The 26318-nt window shown below is 26.5% G+C and overlaps 2 protein-coding genes across 4 annotated transcripts; one reads left to right on the forward strand and one right to left on the reverse strand.

The window, feature by feature from the left end:
- Nucleotides 1-2053: 2053 nt before the first annotated feature.
- LOC141533607 (putative sodium-dependent multivitamin transporter) lies at nt 2054-6959 on the reverse strand. The gene is made up of 8 exons (XM_074252586.1): nt 6900-6959; nt 5746-5912; nt 5063-5284; nt 4631-4971; nt 4449-4568; nt 3633-3850; nt 3328-3545; nt 2054-3173 (listed from the first exon to the last, which is right to left on the reverse strand). Exons 2-8 carry the CDS (start codon nt 5863-5865, stop codon nt 2631-2633), a joined length of 1782 nt encoding a protein of 593 aa, XP_074108687.1. The 5' UTR covers nt 5866-5912; nt 6900-6959; the 3' UTR covers nt 2054-2630.
- A 7618-nt stretch (nt 6960-14577) lies between these two features.
- LOC141533594 (neprilysin-1-like) lies at nt 14578-25436 on the forward strand. 3 transcript variants are annotated; one of them, XM_074252565.1, is made up of 14 exons: nt 14578-15149; nt 15860-16061; nt 16376-16610; nt 18613-18651; nt 20044-20289; nt 20369-20580; nt 21316-21495; nt 21695-21906; nt 23223-23439; nt 23788-23967; nt 24266-24428; nt 24502-24818; nt 25052-25320; nt 25386-25436. In XM_074252565.1, the coding sequence occupies exons 2-14, from the start codon at nt 15951-15953 to the stop codon at nt 25387-25389; spliced, it is 2385 nt and encodes a 794-aa protein (XP_074108666.1). In that variant the 5' UTR covers nt 14578-15149; nt 15860-15950; the 3' UTR covers nt 25390-25436. The 3 variants fall into 3 exon arrangements, with proteins under 3 accessions (XP_074108666.1, XP_074108664.1, XP_074108665.1); XM_074252563.1 differs by having other exon boundaries at nt 14580-15149; nt 23785-23967; XM_074252564.1 differs by having other exon boundaries at nt 14580-15149; nt 15919-16061; nt 23785-23967.
- The last annotated feature ends 882 nt before the right edge of the window (nt 25437-26318 follow it).

Raw genomic sequence — 26318 nt, forward strand, 5'->3', positions numbered from 1 at the left:
ATATTTCTTCTGGATCTTCTTCGTTTTTATTCATTCTTAGAGAACTTAACTAAACTTATCGCTATTAGCGCTTGCTTTATGAATGACTGCACGCAAATAATCGATTGATGTATAGTTTTGCACTCGGAGTTAAGTTATCTTTTCGTAAAGATTCTACACTTTGTGCTAATTGTAAATTGTAAATTGTATTGAATTATGGTATCGACTAACTGGTTGGCTATCTACTGCTTGTGTTTGTGGTTTTGGTGATTGGATACTTCGGTAAACATGCCGGAGAATGGGGACCAGGTAGGTTTCATTGAGAAAAATATTATTTGTTAAAATATTGTGTGTAGTTGTGAGAGAAATATCAAAGTGTCTTGATAATACTCACGAGGATTGGGAAACTGATGGATTTTGTGACGCATTTTTTTCTGGTTTTTACAGGTAGCTTGCCGGAGTATAAAAAAAATTGTGGGGCTGAGTAATAATTGAGAAATTATATTTTAAATTGTATTTTGTTAACTAATGATTTTTATATATTTTTAAAGATATAAGCTCATTTTGGTGTTATACTAATCGAGACCTTTCATTTGAGTACCCACATTAATTTTTCGTATATTTTATATACGGCGAAAAAAAATTTTTCCATAGGAAAAATTCCTATGTTAACAAGAAATTTTTCCAATGTTAACATGGGAATTTTTTCTTTATTAACATGATAGAAATATCCATAGAAAAAATTCATTTATAACATGAAAAAAATTTTTTTTTCGATTGAAAAAAAATAGAAATTGAAAAAATACCATTCTAAAATTTTCAGGATATTTTTAGAAAATTTCCAAGTTTCATATGAAAGGAAAAAAAAATAAATTAAAAAGTTTCATTAGTTTAATCTTCACAAATGCAAATATAAAGATAATTTTTGAATTGTTTTTCGTATTTCTGACGAACAATATGTGAGATATGTTGTATATTTTTTTTTTACTGTTCAAAAAATAATTCTGCAATAAATTAAAAGTGAAATTTTGGATTTAAATTTGAAAAAAATGTAATTATTGAATTAATTAATTTTTAGTTATTCAAAAATTTTAAATGTAGTATTATAAATATAAATTCATATTTTTTGGAGTTTGAATACAGTCTTGAAATTAATATAAAAAATTATAAAAACTCTATTAATTTTTACCACACTTTTTTATTATTAATAAAATCATCAATTCGTATAACCATGCCTTATACAAATTATCTACTTCCCCTTCCCTCTACACTTTAGTCACGCCCCCTAGTCGTTGCCTAGCAACCTTAGCTACCGTAGAAATTATTGCCTAGCAACAAGACTTCACAAATCATTCACCGACGTTTTGTTTAAAAGAATAAAAATATATTTTATCTAATACCGACTAAATTATTATAATTATTCATAAAATATAAATGGTCCATTTTTTTGGCGTATCTACATGGCAGCATATGTTATTTAAAAATTATAGATGATCCGTGAATTTTTTCGTTTACATAATATCTCAATTCTTTAAAAAAAAAAATACTGTTATTTTTTATCAGTAGATCCATTGTAATATCTAATCAATTAAAGATCTAAAAGATACTTCTACTAATATAAAATTATAATTACATGATAAAACTCTTTAATCTAATCAAGTAATGTTTAAATTTTATGAAAATGTTTTAAATCTCCATGAAAAATATATATAAAAAATTTATGTGCCTTATATATTTAATTTATATTTTTTTTCGACAAAAAATAATGTAATTATAAAGAATTTTGACATATAAATTTGTTGTATATTTTTCTAACGGTAAAAATTATTTTTACTTAAAAAAATATCCTTTTTGTACTTTAAACTTAACTTATTTTTATTTAAGTACTAATTTTTTAAATCTTTTAAAAAAATAATTATTTTAAAAATTTTTTTAATGTCAATCGTGCACAAAATTGCAATGTCAGTTCTTAATTATTGATATTTTTAAAGATATAAGCTTATTCTGATGTTACACTCATCAAGACCTTTCATTTGAGTACCTACATCAATTTTTTATATATTTTATATATATATATATATATATATATAAATATATATATAAATATATAAAATATATGAAAAATACATGTGGGTACTCAAATAAAAGGTCTTGAAGGGTGTAACATCAGGATGAGCTTGTATTTTTGAAAACATCAATATTTAAGAAAATATAATGCAATTTCTTAATTTTTGACATTTTAAAAGATATAAGCTCATTCCGATATTACACTCTTCAAGACCTTTTATTTGAGTACCCACATGGCATTTTTTATATATTTTATATATTTCTTAAATATAACACATATATAATTTTTTTAAGCCTCTAAATTAGTAATTCCTCATTTTTTTTTTTATAATAATTTGTCATAAAAATCAAAAAACTTCATTTTTATATTCTTCTTAAATTACGTAAAACTTATTAATTATTGTCATAAATTAACAATTAATATTGTCATATTTTCTTTGAACTTTTAATTTTTTTCAAATTTTTTAATTAAATTAACGCTTGTCTAGCTTAGAAACTATATAAATTAGAAATCCTTATTTCTAAAGCAATAAAAATAAAAACCAAAAATAAAAAAATTGAGCAAGCTAAAAATTAAACTAACATTAATTACATAATGACTCTTGAGTTTTAGCATCAGCCACATCATCTTTGACTTGATACTTCCTCAAATTAACTTCAGTTGAATCTTCTTCTGAATTGTTCCTTCGCCTACTGCGAATGCGCCGCGCAATGCAAGGAAAAAATAAATCAGGATCAAGATTTTTCTTGACGCGGTCGAGTCCCAGAGATTGCAACAAGTTGCTGGTGATCCAACCTACTACGATGGTCATAACGACGCCAATCGGCGCGTACCATAAGTAAGAAATTCTGTAGAGGTAAAAAAACGCTTCTTTAGGGACAGGGTTACTTGGAACAGTCAACGTTCCGTTGAATTTTGCAAGCAAATCACTAGCACAGCCTTCTATAGACATCGGCAAAGCCTGGGGGCCTGGTCTTGGGCCTCCAAATGAAATCCAAATCAAAAATATCAGAGATAATGTTGTGCCAAAAATTGCGCCGCGCTGCGTTGATGATTCGAATAACATTCCAAGGGTGAATAATCCTACTAAAGGGCCGCCAACTATTCCAAAAATTGTTAAACTCATCTGGAATAATTTTAAATTGTTATTTTTTTTTTTTTTATTTAGAAAAATAATTTATTTTTTAAAAAATTATAGAGAAATTTTTTAATAAAGAAATTAAATTAAAAAATTAAGAAATTACTTTGTAATTATTAATAATGGATAAAATTAAATTTACCTGAAGAATACTGTTTAAATATTGAGCGGCAATCGCTAAAACTATGCAGAAAATTCCCAAAATAAAAGCCAACACTTTACTACATATCAGTGATTTTTTTGGAGAAAATTCCTTCCCAGTGCAAATAAAATACAATGGCTTTATGTAATCTTCTAAGCTAATTGCCGCAAGAGCGTTCAAGGCCGCAGATATGGTGCTTAATCCAGCGCTAAAAATACCTGAGATAAAAAGTGTTATTATTAGAATTTGATAAGAAAAAAATAGTATACAAAAAATTATTATTAGTTCAATTAAGATTTATAAACCTGCGACGAATAATCCAGGTAAACCGGGAAGCGATGATGTCATGTCCATTATGTACAGTGGCATCAACATATCGCTCTTTTTTGAGGGGTCAATTGTTGTTGGGTTGCAGTCGAAGTATTTGCTATAAATTGCTAGGCCACTGAAACATGTCATTACGGAAAGTAATGTTAGGATTGGCCAACTTAACCATAGTGCCTTTTGAGCTGACTTTAAACTTCTGTGAACAATTAAATAATTATTAATTAAATGATCGATGAAATTTTCTTGTAGAAAAAAATTCTCAAAAATGATTTTTTTTCCAAATCTAGGAAATTTTTTAAAATATAAACTCATTTCGATGTTACATTCATTGAGACCTTTCATTTGAGTACCCACATGAATTTTCATAAATTTATATATATATTTATATATATATTATTTACAAAAATTAAGGGTAAAAAAAAATTTGAAATTTTTGGGTGATTTTCAACGAGCTGTAACTCCGAGGAAAGTGACCGTACAGAAAAAAAAAAAACAAAGCAAATTGTAGCTCCAAGTGTCTAGTTTTCAGATACGACCATGAAAATTTTTTAATTTTTTTATTTTATCTTTGGATAAAATGGATGAATAAAGGATTAAGTCGGTAATTTTTCAATCTCCAAGTGTCCCCTAAAATCCTTGAAAAATTCAAAGCGCTGGGATTTTTTTTTCATAGTGCCCCGAAGCTTCAAATTCTTTGTTTTTGCAAAAATCACCATTATGAACAATTTTTCGATTTTTATTCATTTCTTCCATGAAAAAAATTTTGTTTCTCAAAAATTATTTCATCTACTCACTTAACAGTCAGCATTCGTTGTACTTGAATTTGATTAATTCCATAGAGTGACAAAAAAGTACACATTCCACCAATTACAAGACCCCAGCAAGTGTGCCGCTCAGTTGGATCCAATAAAAAGCTGCAATTCCGTACAACATAGCGTAAAAAAAAAATAAAAAATATTAAAAATTAATTACATACTTATTAAAGTTCAAACGGCCACCCTCTCTCGCAATTTCCCAAATTTTGTCCAGCCCACCAACGGAAGAAGCTGCAGTGGCTATGATAATTATCAACGAAGCGAACATCAAGAAAGCCTGGAAGATGTCAGTAATCAAAACAGCTTTTATCCCCCCGATGCTGGAATAAAAAGCGCAGGCCAAACCAACTGATAGAATACTAGTGAGCTTTTCTATTCCAGTGGTAGTTTTAAATGCTAATGCTGGAGCGTAGAGTACTATTCCAGAGTACAGTAACATTTGCAACCATACTATGGAACTTGCTAATATTCTTGCTGATACTCCGAAGCGTTTTTCTAAATACTTGAAGATAATTAATTTTTTTTTTTAATAACTGTTTTTTTTTTTTATTATTTTTTTAATTGATAATTTATTTTAATATTTAATAAAATACCTCATAAGTACTTGTAGCTTGTAATTTATAAAAGACTGGTAAGTATCCATAGCAGACAATTGGAGTTCCAATTAAATAAGAAAAATTAATTACAACAAATATCGCGCCATAAGTATAATTTTCAGCTGAGACGCCTAGTAATGTAATAGCTGACATAAAAGATACCATCAAACAAATACTGATGGATATTGGGCCCATAGATTTATTTGCTGAAAAATATTCCTGTGGACAGAAAATAAATTATTTTTATAATGACACTGTTAGAGTTTTTTTTTAGAGTTAATCTATATTTTTAATATGATGATAAAGTCTTATAGAGGCTAAAAAAATTTTTTTTTACTTAATTAATGTTTTTTTTTAAATAATTTTTTACTCTAAAATTTATTTTTAACTTATTTAAAGAAGCTTAAAAAATGATCATCTTAATAAAAACTAAGTAAATAAACAGATAAAAAATAACAAATCTATCTAATTAATTATCGAGCATAGTGTCACTAGATAACAAGTAATAATAAAAAATTTTCCACTATCCTTGTCATCAGTTTAATTAAGAAGCTAAGCTCACATTCCATCTCCCTTCGTAATTACGAAGAATTGAATTACCATGCAACAATATTCTCAATAGAGTTGTATATAGATACATCAATAAATCAAGCAGTTTATTACTTAATTATTTCAATTACCTCGACTGTTTTCTGTTTGCCTCCAGTTAATCTGTAATACAAACCAATTGCGATACTGATCGCTAAAGTCACAGCAATCACGCTGTAATCTGTCAATCCCAGAACTTTCGTTTTTTCCATTTTCTATTTGTAATTATTATTTATTTCCAAAAAAATTTTTTTTGATCCTGAAATTAGTCAAAATTTTATTGTTAAAAATTAATCACTGAAATTAAGAAAGTTAATTAATTTTTTAACAAATAACATATAAAAAAAAAAAACTAGAAAATTTTTTTTTTCAAAAAAAAAAAAAAAAAAAAATTGTCAAGTGTCTGATGATTTAATTTTTATAAAAAAAAAAAAAAAAAAAAAAATACGAGATTAAAATTACACTGATAGAAGGATTTGTTAATAACTTTGTAATAATTAAATATTTTTCCATAAAAATTTATAAAAAAGCGCACCTCTACAGAAATTTTTTGTAACGAGAAATAAGTAAAAAAAAAATTAAAAAAAATTTAGGGTAATAATTTTTAATGTACCCTTAATAAAATAAAAAAAATCCAATCTCTAAATTCATTTATTTTCCCTGTCAAAAAAATTCCCGAAAATTGCCTTTTTTTTTTTTTTTTTTTGATCGTCAATTAAATTAAATATTAATAAATTATTAATATTTAATAAATTCTGTAATTATTGAAGATGTCACTTGACAATTTTTTTTCTCAAAAATTTGTTCCGAAAAATTAATTAAAAAAATTGAATTTTTAATTTATGAAAATTAATTTTTTTTTTAAATATTAAATAATAAATATTTGCTATTTTTTTTATATAAAAAATACAAAAAATACAAAAAAAAAAAATAAAAAAATAAATAAATTATACTTTGACGGAAAAATATAAATAGATTCATTAACTGATAAATTAATTGGATTTGAAAACAAGTTATCGCTCGACTCACGTGTCAATAAATTGCTTAACAAACTTATTACATAAAATAGAAAAATTAAACTTTAAAAACTCCGTATAAAATAATTAAATATTTCTTCTTACAGAAATTTTAATAAAATTAAAGAAGAATATAAAATGAAACTTTTAACAAACTAAATTATGAAGAATTTATAAATAAAACCGATATTTGGATTGGCGGAGAGAGAAATAAGAAAAACAAGACGAACCTTGGAACTCACAATTTAAAAGCCGGTAACAATCGAGTTACCCAGCTGAATGTTTCCATGCATATGTATGTTCGTATTTCATAATGTGAATCTACAGACTATTGTCCCCACTCATTGTCAGTGAAATAGGTAGAATAGTTTGTCGGATATAAATTAAACGAAGAGCGAAGACATGATAGTCACGCGCAACTTTATTAAATTCCTTTCAAATAATAGACATGCTCATGCGCAATCAAATCAGCTGTTCTTACCAATCATGCGCAGTGATATTACGACAGCTTGATTCGGTAATAACACGAGAATCGTCGATCGTATACGGATTTTTGAGCGCTAGCTTTAAATTGGTAGAATTGGAGTCAGTTATTTGTTTAAAATTCAAATTTAGAGGTACCGAAATGTACCTCGTGATGCTGCACTCATCGAGACCTTTCATTTGAGTACCCACATGTATTTTTCATATATTTTATATATTTATATATAATATATATAAATATATAAAATATGTGAAAAATTGATGTGGGTACTCAAATAAAAGCTCTCATTGAGTGTAATAGCAGGATGAGCTTATATCTTCAAAAATGTCAATAATTAAGAAATTACCTTGTATCTTGTTAATTAATGATAATTTTGAAGATATAAGCTCATTCTGATGTTTTACTCATTAAAACCTTTCATTTTAGTACCCACATGTATTTTCCATATATTTTATATATATATATATTAGGGTGGGTCAAAAAAATCGAATAATTTATTTTTGACTTTATACTCTGAAAAATAGGTTTGTAGACACCTAAAAAGAATTCTCTCCAAGTATAAGCTCTTAATTATAACGGGAAGGTCCTCCGCTTTGCGGGTTTCTATTTTTTTCGAATAATCAGATAAAAAAATTTATATCTCGCTTCCAACTGCTTGGAAAAATATTCCGTGGCATAGATTTTGTGAGAAATTGAATGCTTTACAAAAAGGTCTCTTATGACTTTTTCAAAACTCAACCGATTAAAAGATATTCATAGTTGAAGTTTGGCTATTTTAAGGAAAATATTCGTTTTTATTATGAATTTTATAAGTCGATGAAAAAAATTATTTCGGATTGCGGAACTCATGATTTTGTAGGAAATTTACTGCTCTACAAAAATGGTCTCTTATGATTTTTTGATTAAGTGAAGCCGTTACGAGATATTCATCGTCAAACATTAACGAATATCAATATTTCCAGTTTTTGATCAATAATTCGATAAATTTTAATTTAAACTATGAGTTTCAGGAAAATTTACATAAATTTGAGTTTCGATCGATAAAGAAATGTTATAAACAATTTTTTTAATATTGTTTTCAGTCTTGAGCTTGTTTGATTGCATTAAAACAAGAAATTAGAGCATTTTTTTCGACATATAGCCAATGATTAGTTTAATTTGAAGTGAATGACATATTTCTTTGTCAAATTTAATATGAAAAGTATTGAATCAAGTGAGAAACAACCAGTATTTAACTTTTTTATAGATAAATTTTTTATTGAATTATCAATTGCAATATAATTGTCTATATTTTTAACATAACAGTACGCTATTACTATAAATAATTTCTTTTATTACAATTTGGGAATGTTTTTTGATGTTCTTTGACAACTTGCAATAAGTACTGGAATTGTTCTTCATTTTTTGTCAAGCATTGATTATATTCACTGACTAATGCAACAGCTCGCTCTGCTGAATCATTGACAACTTTTAGTTGTTGAAAGTATTCTTTATTTTCGAGATAACTCTCATTAGTAGGCCATAATTCAACATCGACATCAAGAAAGTCATACGGTAGATCGAAGATTTTGAAAAGATTTAATGACTTTTTAGACACAAAGTCACTCAGAGTTCTCTGCGCCAATGAATTCAAATCTTTTTTAGCAATTACAAATCTTTTAGCTTTAGAATCTGTACCTTCACGAGTATTAACAGCTTCAACAATACTTTTTTACTTCTAATGGAACGCCATCGTCAAACAGTGATAAAATGGCAAGTTCATCGCTCAAATACCATAAGTGCGAAATCATTTTTTCACACGTAGCTGAAGAAATCAAAGGATTGATATGTTTGTACTCCAATAAATTTTTCATAAACTGCAAGTCATGATAAGCAGCAGTTGTTGCAGAAGTTGATGAAAACCAAGCTTTTAAATACAATGTGACTATAAAAATACAGAAATGACGAAGACCATGCAATTCTTTCTGAGAGAGTTTGAATTCATCTCTGAATAGATACATTTTCAAACTATAAATGGCCTTAGCCATCCATCTAGCATGATGAACAGCACCAGGACGTTTGAAAGAAATCTTTTCTTGAGGCATTTCTCCAAGGAAAATCAATGATAATTCCAATAATTCTTTATCTAACTTATTATAACATTTCTTTATCGATCGAAACTCAAATTTATGTAAATTTTCCTGAAACTCATAGTTTAAATTAAAATTTATCGAATTATTGATCAAAAACTGGAAATATTGATATTCGTTAATGTTTGACGATGAATATCTCGTAACGGCTTCACTTAATCAAAAAATCATAAGAGACCATTTTTGTAGAGCAGTAAATTTCCTACAAAATCATGAGTTCCGCAATCCGAAATAATGTTTTTTCATCGACTTATAAAATTCATAATAAAAACGAATATTTTCCTTAAAATAGCCAAACTTCAACTATGAATATCTTTTAATCGGTTGAGTTTTTGAAAAAGTCATAAGAGACCTTTTTTGTAAAGCATTCAATTTCTCACAAAATCTATGCCACGGAATATTTTTCCAAGCAGTTGGAAGCGAGATATAAATTTTTTTATCTGATTATTCGAAAAAAATAGAAACCCGCAAAGCGGAGGACCTTCCCGTTATAATTAAGAGCTTATACTTGGAGAGAATTCTTTTTAGGTGTCTACGAACCTATTTTTCAGAGTATAAAATCAAAAATAAATTATTCGATTTTTTTGACCCACCCTAATATATATATTGTTATGTCCAAGGGCGTTTTTAGAGCGGTAGCGTAAACGGTGGAGGTTTGGACTAACAGTTTAAAGAATACGCAACGGAGGTTTTAATTCCGTTGTTTTAATTATTTATGTGGGACGTTTTCGAAGTACGAATTTACCACGCCTTCGTTTGAGACTGTTCACGGATTTATTGAAAGTAGATGTACTTACTGTTACAGGAACTTTATTGATGGTCAGATCCGTGGTTTTAGGGCAGCTGTTAGCGCCTGTTCCTTGATTGGGCCCTTTGGTTGGTTCTCGCAGCGGATGAATTAGGATGGAATTGGGCTGCTTATATTACGGGCTTCTTATTTCGTGAAATGAACTGGTTGGAAACTGATTTCACTTTTATTTAGATTTATTTTTATAAACATTAAAACTTACACTTTCACAAATTGATTCTTATGTCGTTAAATTTAATGAATTTAAATAAATTGATTTAGCTAACGTCCTCCAGTCCCTCGTAGGGTAAAGTGCGCGAATTTAGCTTTTTAGAGATGTTTTATTTAAACTTACTGCCCGGATTCTCGCCTAAGTGCAGAGCAAATTAGAACTTTGAGATTCCGGTTCTCTAGATGATTAAAACTAATACGTGGCCTGCCGGTTGAACCGAGTCTGAACTCGTCTTAAGTGCAGCGCAAATTAAGATAAGGGACTTTTACAATGCACGGGTCCGTCAATTAAACGCGGAAGTCGAATTAATTGCTCAAAGACAAGGCGTTGGCTGTTGATCGCTTTTTTAAATACTCGCGGTGCTGAGATTGCAGAAGTCCCCGCTAGTCAACCAGCAGTCGCGTAGCTTATATTTTATTGTGGCTTTCGCGCATGGAGAAGTCTTTCATCTGCGCGGGTGATTTAAATTTAAAGAAAAATTTTGGGGTGGACATAACATATATATATATATATATATATATATATATATATATATATATATATATATATATATATATATATATGTATATATGAAAAATATATCAAAATACATGTGGGTACTCAAATTAAAGCTCTTGATGAGTGTAACATCAGGATGAGCTTATATCTATAAAAATGTCAATAATTAAGAAATTACATTATATCTTATCAACTAATGATAGTTTAAAAATAAGCTCATCTTAATATGACACCTTTAAATTGATTTATTTAGGCATTAAATCTAGAGTTTTAATTAAAAATCATTTTTTTTTAAATAATTTTTTCAAAAATTCAAGTAATTAATATTTTTTCTAAATGAAAAAATTCAAAATAATTGAATTCAACGAAGTTACATCTCCATTACACAAAAAATGTCTAAAAATGAAAAGCTTTTAAAACTGTCGTAAATTAAATATTAAATAAATGTCTATGTCGAGTTTTCTTCGCAGAGGCTATTTGAGAACGATCGATATTCCAATAAAGGAATAGAGCTTTCAGTGTTACACTATTCCCAGCTCTTTTTTCTTTTCGTGTTTCCATTAACTAGAGTTTACGTTATACTTAAGCCTTAATAGAAGACAGAAGCCAGAAGATTGTGTAATTTAATCATAAGTTGTAATTTTTAATCAATGAATTTGAATCATTAATATCCAGCTAAGAAAAATATTATTTATATTAATTTTTTAATACGTCCGAATAGTAATCATAATTTATAATTTTAATACCGATAAAAGTATTGAAACTGTCAACGCAAAACGATAAAGTTGTTAACTTTTTTCGCTTTCATAATCCGCCGACGATAAAATTAAAATGAAACTAGTTTCCCTTTATGAACGTTAACCAACCAACCACCTGTTCGAACAAAGGCTGCTTCGTTGTTTATTAAATGAAAAAAAAAAAAAAAAAAAAAAAAACTGCTTGAGATAGAATGAATAGCACAAAAAGTGTGTCATCAATTGTAATTTAAATATCAACACTAGACTATTCAATTTTCATCTATCAAAGGACATTTTTTATCAATAAATAATAGCAAGAGAAATTTTTTTTCTCGTAAAAAATATGAAGTTAGGTAAATAAAAATTTATAAAAACTTTGTGACAGATTTTTAAATTATAAATAAGAAAATTTTGGCTGAGTGATTATTTATTATTTTAACAGAATCAGTCGTTGCTATGTAATATTATTGTTTTAATTTATTATTTAAAGATACGGATTAGACGGAGATTTTGCGAACATCATTATCCTCTATTTTGAAATAAAATTATAGCATTGTCATTAGTTACAATTATTTATAATTGGAATTATGTATGTATATGTCAGACTTTGAATAACTGCTTCAATAAGATGCTTCTAGAGCTTTGTACATATTTAGTTACAATTTATAATGATAATTAGTGAGACGTTAATTCTATTCCGTTTGTTATTCTGTTAGAAAGATGGAGGATTTTATTGCTCTTAATTATACAAAAAATTTATTAATCTAAGAAAATTATTTTAAGATCTTTTGAAGAAAGTTAATTTTTTTATTTAAGTATTTATTAAGCGAATTTTAAGTTTGAAAATCAAAAGTAATGTAAAATAAAAATTAATTTTTTCTAAATGAAGAATTTTTGAAAATGTAAAAAATTTTATTTTACTTTAATTTAGCAGAACAGTTTTCAAACCAAAATAATTTTTTGAGTTTTATTTAAAATTTTTTTTTAATTTTTTAGGTACTAAAAAAGATTGAAAAATTTTTCTATTTAATGTAAAAAGTTATTTAAATTCTTAAAAGTTATTTTCCCGTATTAAGATTTCTTCCCTAGAAATAATTTAGTTTTTTATTAATATATTTTATCAGCGATTTTTTTGGTTTACAAATAAAATTATTTACAAGACAAAAATTTTTTCCAAAAAAAATAATTTTTTTTTTTTTTTTTTAAATAAATTATTATCATTTTTATTAAAAATAATAATAAAGTTATCAAAAATAATTTTCTAGTCCCGAAATTTTTTTCGTTGGATTCTTTAAATTTTTCTTTCACTTAAATTTCATTAATTTTATAAATTAAATTATTTTTATTTAAGAAATTAAATTTTTAATAATTTCCAAAACAATAAAAAAAAAAATGATAATAATAATAATAATAATTTTGAAGCTAAATTTTTGTTTCTAAGCTCACAATAATATTTTTACCCTTAAAAAAAATATAAAAATAATATTATCTTTAAAAAAAAAAAAAAAAGATTTTCTTCCCTTATCAATTTTTCACGTAAAAAAATAATTAAACTTGTCAGCACTCAGCGTGGATCGTCTTTGTCACAAATAGGGGAAAATTTGGGCTTCCGTAATCTAATTTATGCGATCGATATCTACAAAAATAATTCTCTGATAATCCGAATCGTAAATAACGTTGTCAATAGTGACACATGATGCTGACAAAAATAATTCCAACTATCAATAATAATTTTATAAAAGTAATATTTACTATATCATTATATAAGACAGAAATAAATGGATCTAACATAGAAGCGATAGAATCCTTGACATGTTTATTTTTGTTTATTTCACGGAAGAAAATCCTAACACGCAAGCTATTACTGCCAACACCAAAATCATAAATATAAAATAAAAAAATAAATAAATAAAATGGAATAAAATAAATCAGGGGGAATCGGCGAGTCGTGAAGCAGAAAAATAAAAATAGTGGGTATATATTTTTCTAGGGAAACGTGTAGTAGATCCACCTTGATTTATCAAAGGCGCAGGCGTGATATCGACCTGAAGGAGCAGATACCGGGGGTTGTTTTCCCCACGTACACAGCCTTGTTGTGTACTTATACATCAAAGATAGAGCTATCTAGCTAGCTAGATTTTTCCGTGTACTGAGCTGCTGGAGGACAAGTAATAATAGTGATTGTAGGTCGTCGAATTGTCTATTACGCATTTATTATTTTGTTCCTCATTTATACACTTTTTTATGTTTCATTTTTACGGTAAAGTATGGTATTAATTTTTATTATTGAAAAAAATGAAATTCAAGCGTACTCAAAAAAAAAAAATTTTTTTTAATTAAAAAAAAATACTTGGAAAAATTCTGGAAATTTCTAATAAATTTTATATATATAAAGAAATTTTTTTATTGGTAATATTGTTAAATAAAAATTTGCTTTCTTAAATAATTACTTTTGTTAAATTGCACTCTATATTTTTAAATATTGACCTTTTTGAAAATATAAGCTCATCCCGATGTTACGCTCATCAAGAGCTTTCATTTGAGTACCCACATGCATTTTTTATATATTTTTTATATATACATATATATAATATATATAAATATATAAAATATATGAAAAATTGATGTGGGTACTCAAATTAAAGGTCTTGATGAGTGTAACATCGGGATGAGCTTATATTTTTAAAAATGTCAATATTTCACAAGATACAAGGTCATTTATATGACCTTTTAATTTTTCGATAAAAAAAAAATTTTTTTTTTTTTCAATTTTCTTGGTTTAAAATTTTTCTCAAAAATTATATTAATGTTTTTCTTTTTTTTTTTTTTAATGATAATTAAGTTTCATAAAAAAAAATTTTGAAATTAATATTAATTAAAAAAAAAAAAAAAAAAAAATGTTATTATTACACGGGGAGGTTTGTTTACGGTATGAATAAATGTAAATAGAAGAAAGTTGCGCCCGTACTAAAGCTATTGCTATTTCCCGCCTCCATCACCTTTTGTGTTGTATTATATCTGCCCAAGCGCTCTGTAACCGCTTTGCCATTTCTCTCCCTTTTAGTCTGGCACCGACCGCCGTTATCGTTATTTCATTCGATCTCACGTCGGTTTATCAGTCACGATAGTAAAATTTAATAATAAATAATTTTAAATTAATACTAGAAAATTTTTAATAAAATATTTCTTATGTTTTCTCGCTAAATTTTAAAAATTCGGTGAATTTCATCAATAAGTTTGATAGGATGCATACGGTAAAATTTTGTGGTAATTTTGAATTCGTAAAATTTCATTGGGAAAAAATTGACAGTATCAATTGAAATTGAATTATAAGTTTTAATTTTTTTTTAGTGAGAATTTTTGAAAATTTTCGAGGACATCGAAGATTTTGCCGCGTAAAAATTTTGCCTCGTGGCACAATCAACAGTTAAAATTTTTTTTTCGGTCGGATTTTTTGAGTAAAATTTTTTTTGAGGTGATAGTTAACAGTTTGAATTATTATTTTTTTTTTTTGGTTGCAAGTTTAATGATGAGTTTTTGAAATATATGTTCGACTTTTTATAAAATGTAATTAAATTTTTGAAATTTTATTTTACAAACTGAAGATTAAAAGGTAATTTAATTATTTGATCATCAAATTTTTTTTAAACCATAAAAGTAAAAAATTATTATTATTTATTTTTTTGAGATAATTGGGTATTTTTCTAAATTCCAAATAATTAATTTTTTTATTTGATAATTATGAGAATTTATTAAAATAATTTTTATTTAATTCAATTGGAAAAATTAATTGATATTATTTAATCGATAAATTGTCTGAAAAAATTAATTGTTAAATAAAAAATTTTTTCTTTGTATTTAATAATAATATTTATTATTTATTGGATTGAAAAAAATTTAATTTTAAAAACAAAGTGTTTTTTTTCCTTTTTTAGAAATTTTTAGAAGGGGAGGGTGGGGCAAGATGGCCCACTTCAAAAATTGACCAAAAATTTATTTTTCTAATATTTTATCATTATATTTTCGAGGTGGCCATCTTTCCCCCCCCAAAAAAAAAATTTTTTTTTTGGCCCATCTTACCACAAAAAAAATTTTTTTTTTAGAATTTTCAAAAAATTCCGGTGAATTGAGTCAAAGCCACAAAAAATAAAAGCTGGCTTAGGTGGGCCATCTTGCCCCCCAAAAAAAAATTTTTTTTTTTGGAATTTTCCAAAAATTCCAGTGAATTGAGTCAAAGCCACAAAAAATAAAAGCTGGCTTAGGTGGACCGTCTTGCCCCGCCCTCCCTTATACTTTAATTTTTTATGCAAAAAAAAAAAACAGGTGACCGCAAGAGTAAGGAATTACCTAAAAAGCATCTAATATCCACTGGAAATAATTAGGTTACCAAAGACGTAAGACACGAATTGAAGCGATGAAGTCCGAAAGTAATAACGGGTACTTAAGATCTGGGGTAATTACCGAAGAGAGCGAATTTTTGCCCGCAGCGGCTCGGGAGATTCAACATACCGGAATGCCACTTCAGGTAAATTTCAAAGTCGGTGCATTAATCATAATAATAATAATAATAATAATAATAATAATAATAATAATAATAATAATAATAATAATAATAATAATAATAATAATAATAATAATAATAATAATAATAATAATAATAATAATAATGATAATAATGAATATGTATGGCTGATTAAGCAAAGTGGTTGATTGGTTGACTGATGGTAATTAATTCTGGTGTGCATTGTTGATGTTAATGTTGATAACATTGTGCTAAAGCACTCTACTCATGCTCGATCAATTTCTCTATTCTCGAATTTGTGTATTGGGTGCAATCAGGTGACTTGCAGCACAAGGGGCAATACAGAAACAACAACGACAGCAATTCACAGGCCGGGGAATTCCTCGAGGATGCCTGGGATTACAAGAGCCACTTCAATTACTCGCCGGCGTGGAGGACCTACCAATCGTCAACAATTAATCGGCGTTCTCACTGTTACTCTCTTAGTCACCAGTTTGTTTACTCTTATACTATTGGCTTTACATCGGAACCGCGAGTGCGCCAAAGAAACTCGTAAGTTACACTTATTAATATTTTTATTATTAATTTTATTATTATTATTATTATTATTATTAAAGTCCAAAAAAAATTTTTAATTTAAAGAACTAAACGCGGAGTTGATTCAATCAGCTGATTAATAAATTTTGTTCACTTATTGTTCTAATGAATTTACTCGAGAAGGAGAATAAGAAAATTTTTTCCTCTAACAATTGTTAATTTAATCGAATAACTTTTTTAGCTTCTTCTTAAGGAATACTTGATAGTAGTTGTTAGTTTTAAAGTATACTTGAGAGTTTTTGATGAAACAAATAAGTAATGAAAAGCTTAAGAGTATTAAAGTTTTCTTTTTTCTTTCTTGGATATTTTTTTTTTTTTAATTTAATTTTTTTTTTTTTTTTTTTTTTTTTTGGAAAATGAAGTGACTAAATGACAAGAGTTTTATTTTAATCTTAATTTGAATAAAAAAATCTTGCTAAAAAATTTTTCTTGCACCTTAATAAATTTAATTTAATTCATAAACTTTTAGTCAATTCCATTAAAATTTAATTAAAAAAAAAATCTTGAAGTAAAAATAAATAAAATGCAGGAATTTTTCTCAATAAAAGAAAATAATTTATATTAAATGTAAACGCGGAAAAAACAGATTTTTCAGCGTCAACACTTGAAATGAAAGAAGCGTGAAATTTATTTACCTCGACTGTTCTTCATTTCTGAAGATTGGACTAAATTAAAGAAGATACTTTTCTCCGCCGTTATATTTAATTTAAAGTTATTTAATAGAAGCTTTTCCGAGTCTATAATTCTGAAGGAGGTTTTAGTGCTGCACACGTGTTTTATAGAGTCTGTTTTCTATCGATAAATTTTCATTTAATCTTGTATCGGAGCTTAGACAGCCGTTAAAAATATATTTTTTTAAAAATTCAATTTGTCCGGAGAACGCACAGAAGAAAAAGTAGTTAAAAATTTTATTTTTATTTCAAAATTAAGTTAAAAAAATTTTTTTTTTCAAATTTTATATAAAAAATTTGCCATATAAAATTTGGCCATATATTTTTCCATATAAGAATTAACCATATCAAAAAAAATTTTTAATTAAAAAAATATTAATTAAATTAAAAAAAAATTTTTTCTTCAAAATTTTCATAAAGATTATTTAATTTTTCAATTTTTGTTGATAAATTCCAACGTAAAAAAAAATAAAAATAATAAATTGTCAAAAATACAAAATTTATTGTTTAAATCATACGCATTTAATAATTTTTTAATTTATTTAGTTAGCAATTATTTTTTTTTCAGTGTAATCAATTTGTAAAATTAAACAAGTAAATTTTAATAATTAAAGCAGCAATCTCTAGATGTAAAGAAATATAACATAATTTCCGTGAGAGAATAATAAAATTTCTCTTAAATTATAACAGAAATTATAAGAGAACAATAAAATCCTTTAATAGGACACTAAATTAAAAATTAATTAAAACTATAAATCTTGAGCTGGTAAATTGCTCATTAATTGAACATTAAAAGTAAAACATTCCAGAGTTATATATATATATATATTCGGAAAATGTGAAGGGATATTTTCTTGGAAGACTCTCGAGAGCACGCAACTTTATTAAAACGTGATTTGCCTTTGACTTCTCCACTTAATCTTAATTATCACAGTTTAGTTACTGGGCCCACGCCGGTTCGACGAGACAAGATTTATTCGAGTCGAGGCTATCAACTCAGCTCATTTGGCTGAGCCGAACCGGGTCAACTTCGTTACCTTGCAAATTTCTTGAAGAAAAAAAAAATGTAATTGAAGAGATTAAAAAAAAAATCTTACTTATTTTTTTTAATTAAAAATCTCGGAGATTTTCCTCAAAAATAAGGAGCGAGTAATTTAAAGAATTTAATCAAAGAGATGAAAGTTCGGCGGGTTCTTTTGAAAGTTGAGTTTTTTAAAATTCAACAAAAGTTACAAAGTCAAATTGCATTTTTTTTTTTTTTTTTTTTTTTTTTTTTTTAATTTCAGGTCTCAACGTTTGTTTGACTGAGGAGTGCGTCAGAACGGGTAAGTGCTGCTGCATCGAGCTTTTCCCTTTCTGTTAAAAATTTACTGTATATTTATGTACTATGTAATTTAACGAATGCGCTGGAAAAACACACAGAGTTATTGTTTAGTCATGAGAATAAAAAATTTATTTTAAAAAGTACACTCACTTCTTGGGTAACAACTTTGTCAAGCATGGAAATTTTTTTATGGTTAACTGCTTTATAAGATTTATTACTGTCATTTTTTTTAATGGACTTTCAGAAGGGTTTAAATTATTATGGACTTTTTTAATATTTTCCGGTCGTGTTTTTACGCGGAAAAATAAAACTTCTCTTAAAATTGCCGCAAAAATAAATAAATAAGGGTAATTGTGGGACATTCCATAATTATTCTATTATTAATTTTATATTTTCTTTATTAAGTTTTAATTTTTCCAATTTCCAATTTCCAATTCATTTTATTAATTTTCCATTTGTCACTTTTTTTCTTCATTTTTAAAATTTCCTTTTCAATTATTTTTTATCCATTCTTAATTTTCCTTTTTTTTTTTCTCAAAGTTCTTCTTTATTAATTTATTATTGTTTTCTTTACAAAATTTTAATTTTCCAATTTTTTTTATTTGATTTAAATTTTCTTAATTTTTCCTTTAAAAAATGTTTCTTCTTATTTTTTAATTTAAAAATTTATTATTGTTTTCTCAATTTAATTTTAATGTTTATATTTCCATGGTTGGAAAGGTGAAGAGTTCTTAAGAACTCAGCCGTCAATCTTAAGGGCTAAAAACAAATTTTTTTTTATTAAATTAATTTATTTTTTTTCTTTAATATGTGTTATCCAAACATGCTTGTAAATTAAAATAAAATTAATTTATTAAAAATATCAATTAAAAAGAAAATAATTGAAGAAAAAATTAATTTAGTAAAAAAAAATAATTTAATAAAAAAAATTAATTTAATTAAAAAAAAAAAATTTTTTTAAAAACTCAATTAAAAAAAAAAAAATTAATTTACCAAAAAAACCAATTTAAAAAAAAAATTAATTAAAAAAAGAAATTAATTTAATTTAAAAAAATTAATTTACAAAAAAAAACAATTTTAAAAAAAAAATTTCATATTTCTATTTTTTCTTCATTCAGTTTCAATTTATTTCTTTTTAAATATTTAAATAAAATTAAAATCTTAACAGATTTAATTTTTTACCAAATAGTAAAATAAACTTAATTAATAAACAACTAATAACTTTTATAAACTTCATACTCATTAAAATACTCCAACAAATAAGACTTAACTCTCTCTACATTAATAACAAAGTTAATCCAAAATTTCTCACAAAATTAAAACAAAAACTCCCTCTTAATTTAAATAACAAATTAAACCAAATAAATAATCTGACAATAAAAAAAATTCTCAGCTTCAAGCTTACTGGCCGCGATGGATCGCACAGCATCTCCATGCGTAGATTTCTTCCAATACGCGTGTGGAACCTGGAACCGGTTGCACATAATTCCAGAGGACAGAAGTTCCATCAATACATTTGAAGTGCTTTCAGACCAATTGAAAGTAATATTAAAGCGAGTTCTGGAGGAGCCTCCAAACAAGCAAGACAACAGCGCGACCTTGAAAGCGAAGACATTCTACAAGTCCTGCATGGACATCCGTGGGTACAATCAGCGTCAATTTTACCGAGCTCTCTGGCTCAAAGAAGCTAAAAGAAGCCATTTTGTTTAACATTGCAGTTCAGATCCGACATATTGGCGACGCACCACTCAAGGAAACTCTGAGGAACCTCGGCGGGTGGCCAGTTGTCGAAGGAACCAACTGGGAGCCTCCGGAAAATTTGTCAATTGAAATTTTACTAGGACGCATTCGCGGTGAATTTAATGAAGGCGTTTTAGTTGAACATTGGGTGGGACCTGATGATAAAAATTCTTCCGCCAACATCCTCCAGGTGCGACGGCAAAGTAAGACCGTAGTGGGTGACTTAAGGTTTTCCTCACAACGAGCTTTTTAATAATAATAATATATTTATAAATTTATTTATTTATTTTTTTTTTTTTTTTTTAGAAAGTTTGGTAGATTTTTTATATTTATTGCACACCTTTGCTCAATTTTTTTTTTTTTGTAGAATTTTTTGTAAGAGAATATTAGTGGAAGTGTAAATTGTCTGAAAAAAATTAAAGAGATTGATTAGTATAGAAAATTATTTTTAAACTGCCCTATTTTTAAATATAGTGACTAAAATTCTTTAGATTTTTTCAAGTTTGCTATATTTAAAAATTTACGCGCGCTTTTATCGTGGAAACCGCCGCTAGCGCCACCAAGCGAGAGCGTCAGTGAATTAAAAGTTTGTCCGCTCAAATTTTTGACTATTACATCTTGCTAGTGCAATAAAATCATAAAAAAGGTGAATTTTTAAATATATTAAGCTGAAAATAATATTTTTAAATATATATTTTAAGCTGAAAATTTTTAAATTAAATCTACGTAGCTCAATAATTAAAAAAAGGGCGTATAAATTGATATGCGCCCTTTTGGCATCAATTACGCGATTTATTAAAGGTAGAGGTGTGCATTTTTAGATTTTTAATTTAAATTTATTGTTAAAAATAATTGGTTGTATTTTACACATAATACTAAAAAATATTATAAAAAAATTAAAATAAAATTGTAAAATAATTTATAGTTGGATCAAATGCAATTGGCCTTGCCAAGCCGAGATTACTACTTGAAATCAAATAGTAAATCAGAATTACGAGCGTATCACCGATATATGACAAATGTGTCAGTATTGCTGGGCGCGGATCCGGAAAAAGCAGCTGAAGAGTTTGAAAGAGTTATTCTTTTTGAAAAACAACTGGCCAATGTATGCATTTAATACTATTTAATATTTAATTATCATTATTATTATTTTTATTAATCAATATTAGTCAGCGCGCTACTGTAAATTGAATAGCAAATACAGAATTAAATTCAAGCGATATGCGAGTGATTTAATGGATATCAACGATATTTAATACTTGAGTAAACCGAATGAAACTAATTGAATTTTAATTAAATTTCAGGCGTCACTGCCAGAAGCAGATAGACATGACACATCCGCAATTTATCGGAAATTAACATTGCGTGAGTTACAACATGAGGTCCCTCAGTTAAAATGGAGAGATTATCTTCAGACATTTTTGAGTACCTCAATTACTGAAGATGAACCGGTTGTTGTTTATGCAATGCCATATTTCATTAAAATGGGTCGAATTATTGAACAAACTGATAAAAGGTTTTTTGATTTTTTTATGTAAATATCATTTTTAACCTGGGTCAAAAATAGAACTTAATATTTAATTATTTCTTTTCATCCCTTAATTATTAACATTTTTGAAGATATAAGTTCATTCTGATGTTACACTTATCAAGACCTTTCATTTGAGTACCCACATGCATTTTTTATATATTTTTCATATATACATATATATAATATATATAAATATATAAAATATATGAAAAATACATGTGGGTACTCAAATGAAAGGTCTTGATGAGTGTAACATCGGGATGAGCTTATATCTTTAAAAAAGTCAATAGTTGACAAGATACAAGGTAATTTCTTAATTTTTGACATTTTTAAAGATATAAGCTCATTCCGATATTACACTTATCAAGACCTTTCATTTGAGTACTCACATGATTTTTTTCATATATTATATATATATATATATATATATATATATATATATATATATATATATATAATATGTACAAATATATAAAATATATGAAAAATTGATGTGGGTACTCAAATGAAAGGTCTCGTTGTGTGTAGTACTGAGATGAGCTTATATCTTAAAAAATATCATTAGACAACAAAATACTATGTCATTCTTTAATTATCGACATTTTTAAAGATATAAAATATATAATAAATTCATGTGGGTACTTTTATAAAAAAAAAAAAAAAAAATAGACTAGGTTATGATACGATTCAATAAACCAGTTGAATGTTTAAAACAAAATAAGTCAAATTTAAGGCAGTTGAGTTATAAAAGTTGAAGAAAAAAAAGCAATTTAAGTTAGAAAAAGTCGAGATCTAAAGCAAAATTGTCGGCAACTTCAAAGGTTCAAATTTAGACAATTCTGATGAAAACAAAATTTACTTTTCGACCCGGGTACAGAAAATTTCAATGCCTTTGCGAACTTCTCAATGGATCTTATCAAGTTGATAGTTTCTACATGCAAAGCAGTTCCAGAATACGCGATAAATTTAGTAATTTGAAATGCTTCCTTGATGCACAAGTTTACGAAGCAGAGAAGTATAGTAAACTTTGACGGTTTGCTCAGTTGAATCTCCAACAGGGGACACTATCGGAGAAGTCAATAATTTTCGAAACTTCTAAACCGATTTTGTCGGCAAATCGACAAGTTTAAAGGAAAGTTTGAAAAATCAAGACAAAATTTTATTTTTGACCCGGGAATTATAAGATACAGTTTATTTATAAATTTAAAATTTATTGTGTTAAATTAACACAAAAAAGTGTTAAATATTTGACGCAAAAATTTTTACTAAGTAGTAATTATGATTGTTATAATTTTTTTTAGAATTATTCATAATTATATCATATGGCGATTTGTAATGTCAATAATGCCACATATGATAGATGAATATCAACAAAAGCGAGTTGAATTTAGGAAAATACTTTTGGGAATTTTGAGCGAAAGGAATCGTTGGTCACAATGCGTCGAATGGACAAATAAGAAACTTGGAATGGCAGTAGGCGCACTGTTTATTCGTGATAATTTTAATCACGAAAGTAAGGTGACTATTAAATAAAAATATCGTGTTTTTAAATTAATGCAAAAAAAAAATTTTTCTTCAATTAATCTAAAAAAAATTAAAAAATGTTTTTTTTTAAGAAAAAAATATTTTTAATGAGAAAAAAAAATATTTTTCTCATTTTTTGAGTACGTTTCTACATTTTCATTCTTTTTCAGCTTATTGAAGTAAAAAAAAAAAAAAATTCTAAAAATAAAGAAAATTTTTTTTAAAATTAAAAAAATTTTACTTACTTTTCCTTTCTTCTTTTGAAGAATATTAAATTTTTTTAATTAAATTGTACAATAAATGTAAAAAGAAAAAAAATTGAGGAGTACTTTGATTTAGGAGACTGCATTGGAGATGATACGCACTATCAGAGAAGCATTCAACGAACTTCTCAATGAAAATCACTGGATGAATGAAGAAACAAGGGCTGTTGCTAAAAGCAAAGCTGATTCGATGAATGAACGGATTGGATATCCGGAATTTTTGAAAGATCCTGTTGAACTTTCTAAGGAATATATTTTGGTAATTTTATAATTATTATTATTAGTATTTTTTCAATAGTATTTAAAATCTAAATTAAACATTAATAATTACCAAAAATAGAAGTTTTAGAATTTTAGCTAAAAATTTGAAAATTTTATAAAAATTCTGATAATTCAATAATTTTGGATTTCAAATTTTGGCAACAATAAATCTCAGACTAGATAATTTTTTTTTAAATAAAAAATTTTCATTAGAAAAAAAAATGTCTAATTTTTTATTAAAAAATTGATGTGACGTTTTCATAGTTGTCGATTTTCTAGTGAATTAAATTTTTCAGCTAAACATCACAGAGAATCGTTTTTTGGAAAACGTCTTAGCAGTATTGAAACATGACGCTCGGCATAATTTGGAGCAACTTCGAAAGCCAGTTGACAAAGACAAGTGGTCGACAGAACCCGCTGTTGTTAATGCATTTTACAATCCAAATAAAAATGATATCGGTAATAATTTAACCACTTACATTTTCAAAATTTACTTTATTTATTTTAATGTAAAAAATTGAACCTCTTCCAGTTTTTCCGGCGGGTATTCTTCAGCCATTATTCTATTCCCAACACTTTCCAAAATCATTGAATTACGGCGGGATCGGAGTTGTAATTGGCCACGAAATTACACATGGGTTTGACGACAAAGGCCGCCAATATGATAAAGATGGTAATATGATGCAATGGTGGAATAACGCAACTATAAAAGCTTTTAGGGAAAGAGCCCAATGTATAATTGACCAGTATGACCGCTACAAACTCAAAGACGTTAATCTCTTCGTTAATGGACGAATGACCCAGGGTGAAAATATTGCTGATAATGGCGGACTTAAACAGTCATTTCGGGTATTAATTATTTCTTCTTTGATAAAAAAAAATTATATTTCTTTTTTGATGAAAAAAATTACATTTCTTCTTTAAAAAAATAATTATATTTTTTTTTGATAAAAAATTATATTTTTTTTTTGATAAAAAAAATTATATTTCTTCTTTAAAAAAAATTATGTTTCTTCTTTAATGAAAAAAATTCCATTTCTTCTTTAAAAAAAAATTATATTAATAATTTTATAAATTTTCAGGCGTACAAAAAATGGGTTGCTACCCACGGCGAAGAGCCTCTTCTCCCGGGAATAGATATGACACATGATCAGTTATTTTTCCTGAACTATGCACAAATTTGGTGCGGATCTATGACACCAGAAGACGCTCTCACAAAAATACGCAGCAGTGTGCACTCGCCTGGTCCATTCAGAGTCCTTGGTCCGCTTTCCAACAGCCAGGATTTTGCTAAGGCGTATAAATGTCCTCTAGGATCTCCGATGAATCCGACGCATAAGTGCAGCGTATGGTAAATATTGAGGCGTATTAAAAAAAATAAAAAAAAAATTGTTAACTCGACTGTTTATTTTTCAGGTAATATAATTAAACAATCTATATATATAATTATAAAAAAAAAAATATAAACATATCAAGAAGTTAAGGCGGTGACCATCAAGACGAAATTAAGAACCGACCTCTATATAAAAAATAAACAAACTTATTATGGCTTTGTTTTGTTTGATATATTCAAAATCGTTATAGTTAAATAAATTAATGGCTTTAATCATCGTTACATTAAATAAAATATTAACTTATACGATAAGAAATTAAATTAAAGTATGGTCCAAGATCGCGTGCTTCAACACAATCATAAAAAAAAAAAAAATATAAAAAAATATTGTGTATGTATAAAACTTGAGAGGGCGATTTTTATCGTGTTCATACGACACGAACGTTCTCTATAAAATGAATTCATATCAATATATATATATATATATATATATATATATATATATATATATATATATATATATATATATATATATATATATATATATATATATATATATATAATATATATATATATATATATATATATAAAATCTAGATAATCTAAGAAAATTTATTAATTATTTATATATATACAACATGTGTGAAGGAGTTAGACCTAAAAATGTGCAAGAGGGAACGAGATATTTCGTCGCGCTCAAGTCTTTAGGTCTGACTTTTTCATATGTCTCAACAATTTTTGAAAATAACTAATGCAGAGTATACGTGTTGATGAAAATATAAATAAGATATATATGTATAAATATAAGTTATATGTAATTTAATATATTAAAAACGATTTTGTTTGATTTGAAATTGATTATTTTTTATTTTTGTGCTAGTCCCTTTATAGATATATAATATATATAAATATATAAAATATATGAAAAATTGATGTGGGTACTCAAATGAAAGGTCTCGATGAGTGTAACATCAAGATGAGCTTATATCTTTAAAAATGTCATTGGTTGACAAGAT

This window comes from Cotesia typhae, unplaced genomic scaffold (genome assembly GCF_013202065.1).
Source record: "Cotesia typhae breed Kobodo isofemale line unplaced genomic scaffold, CoteBio_Ctyphae scaffold_121, whole genome shotgun sequence".
NCBI classification, from domain to species: Eukaryota; Metazoa; Arthropoda; class Insecta; order Hymenoptera; family Braconidae; genus Cotesia; species Cotesia typhae.

Excerpts from the sequence above, each read along its gene's own strand:
- LOC141533607 (XM_074252586.1), bottom strand. The coding sequence starts at position 5,865 with ATGGAAAAAACGAAAGTTCTGGGATTGACAGATTACAGCGTGATTGCT. Across the intron at positions 5,285-5,745 it reads GCAAACAGAAAACAGTCGAG|GAATATTTTTCAGCAAATAA; the intron begins GTAATTGAAATA and ends TTCTGTCCACAG. Across the intron at positions 3,546-3,632 it reads ACCTGGATTATTCGTCGCAG|GTATTTTTAGCGCTGGATTA; the intron begins GTTTATAAATCT and ends TTTTTATCTCAG.
- LOC141533594 (XM_074252563.1), top strand. The coding sequence starts at position 15,951 with ATGAAGTCCGAAAGTAATAACGGGTACTTAAGATCTGGGGTAATTACC. Across the intron at positions 21,496-21,694 it reads TTGAAAAACAACTGGCCAAT|GCGTCACTGCCAGAAGCAGA; the intron begins GTATGCATTTAA and ends ATTAAATTTCAG. Across the intron at positions 24,429-24,501 it reads TCCAAATAAAAATGATATCG|TTTTTCCGGCGGGTATTCTT; the intron begins GTAATAATTTAA and ends AACCTCTTCCAG.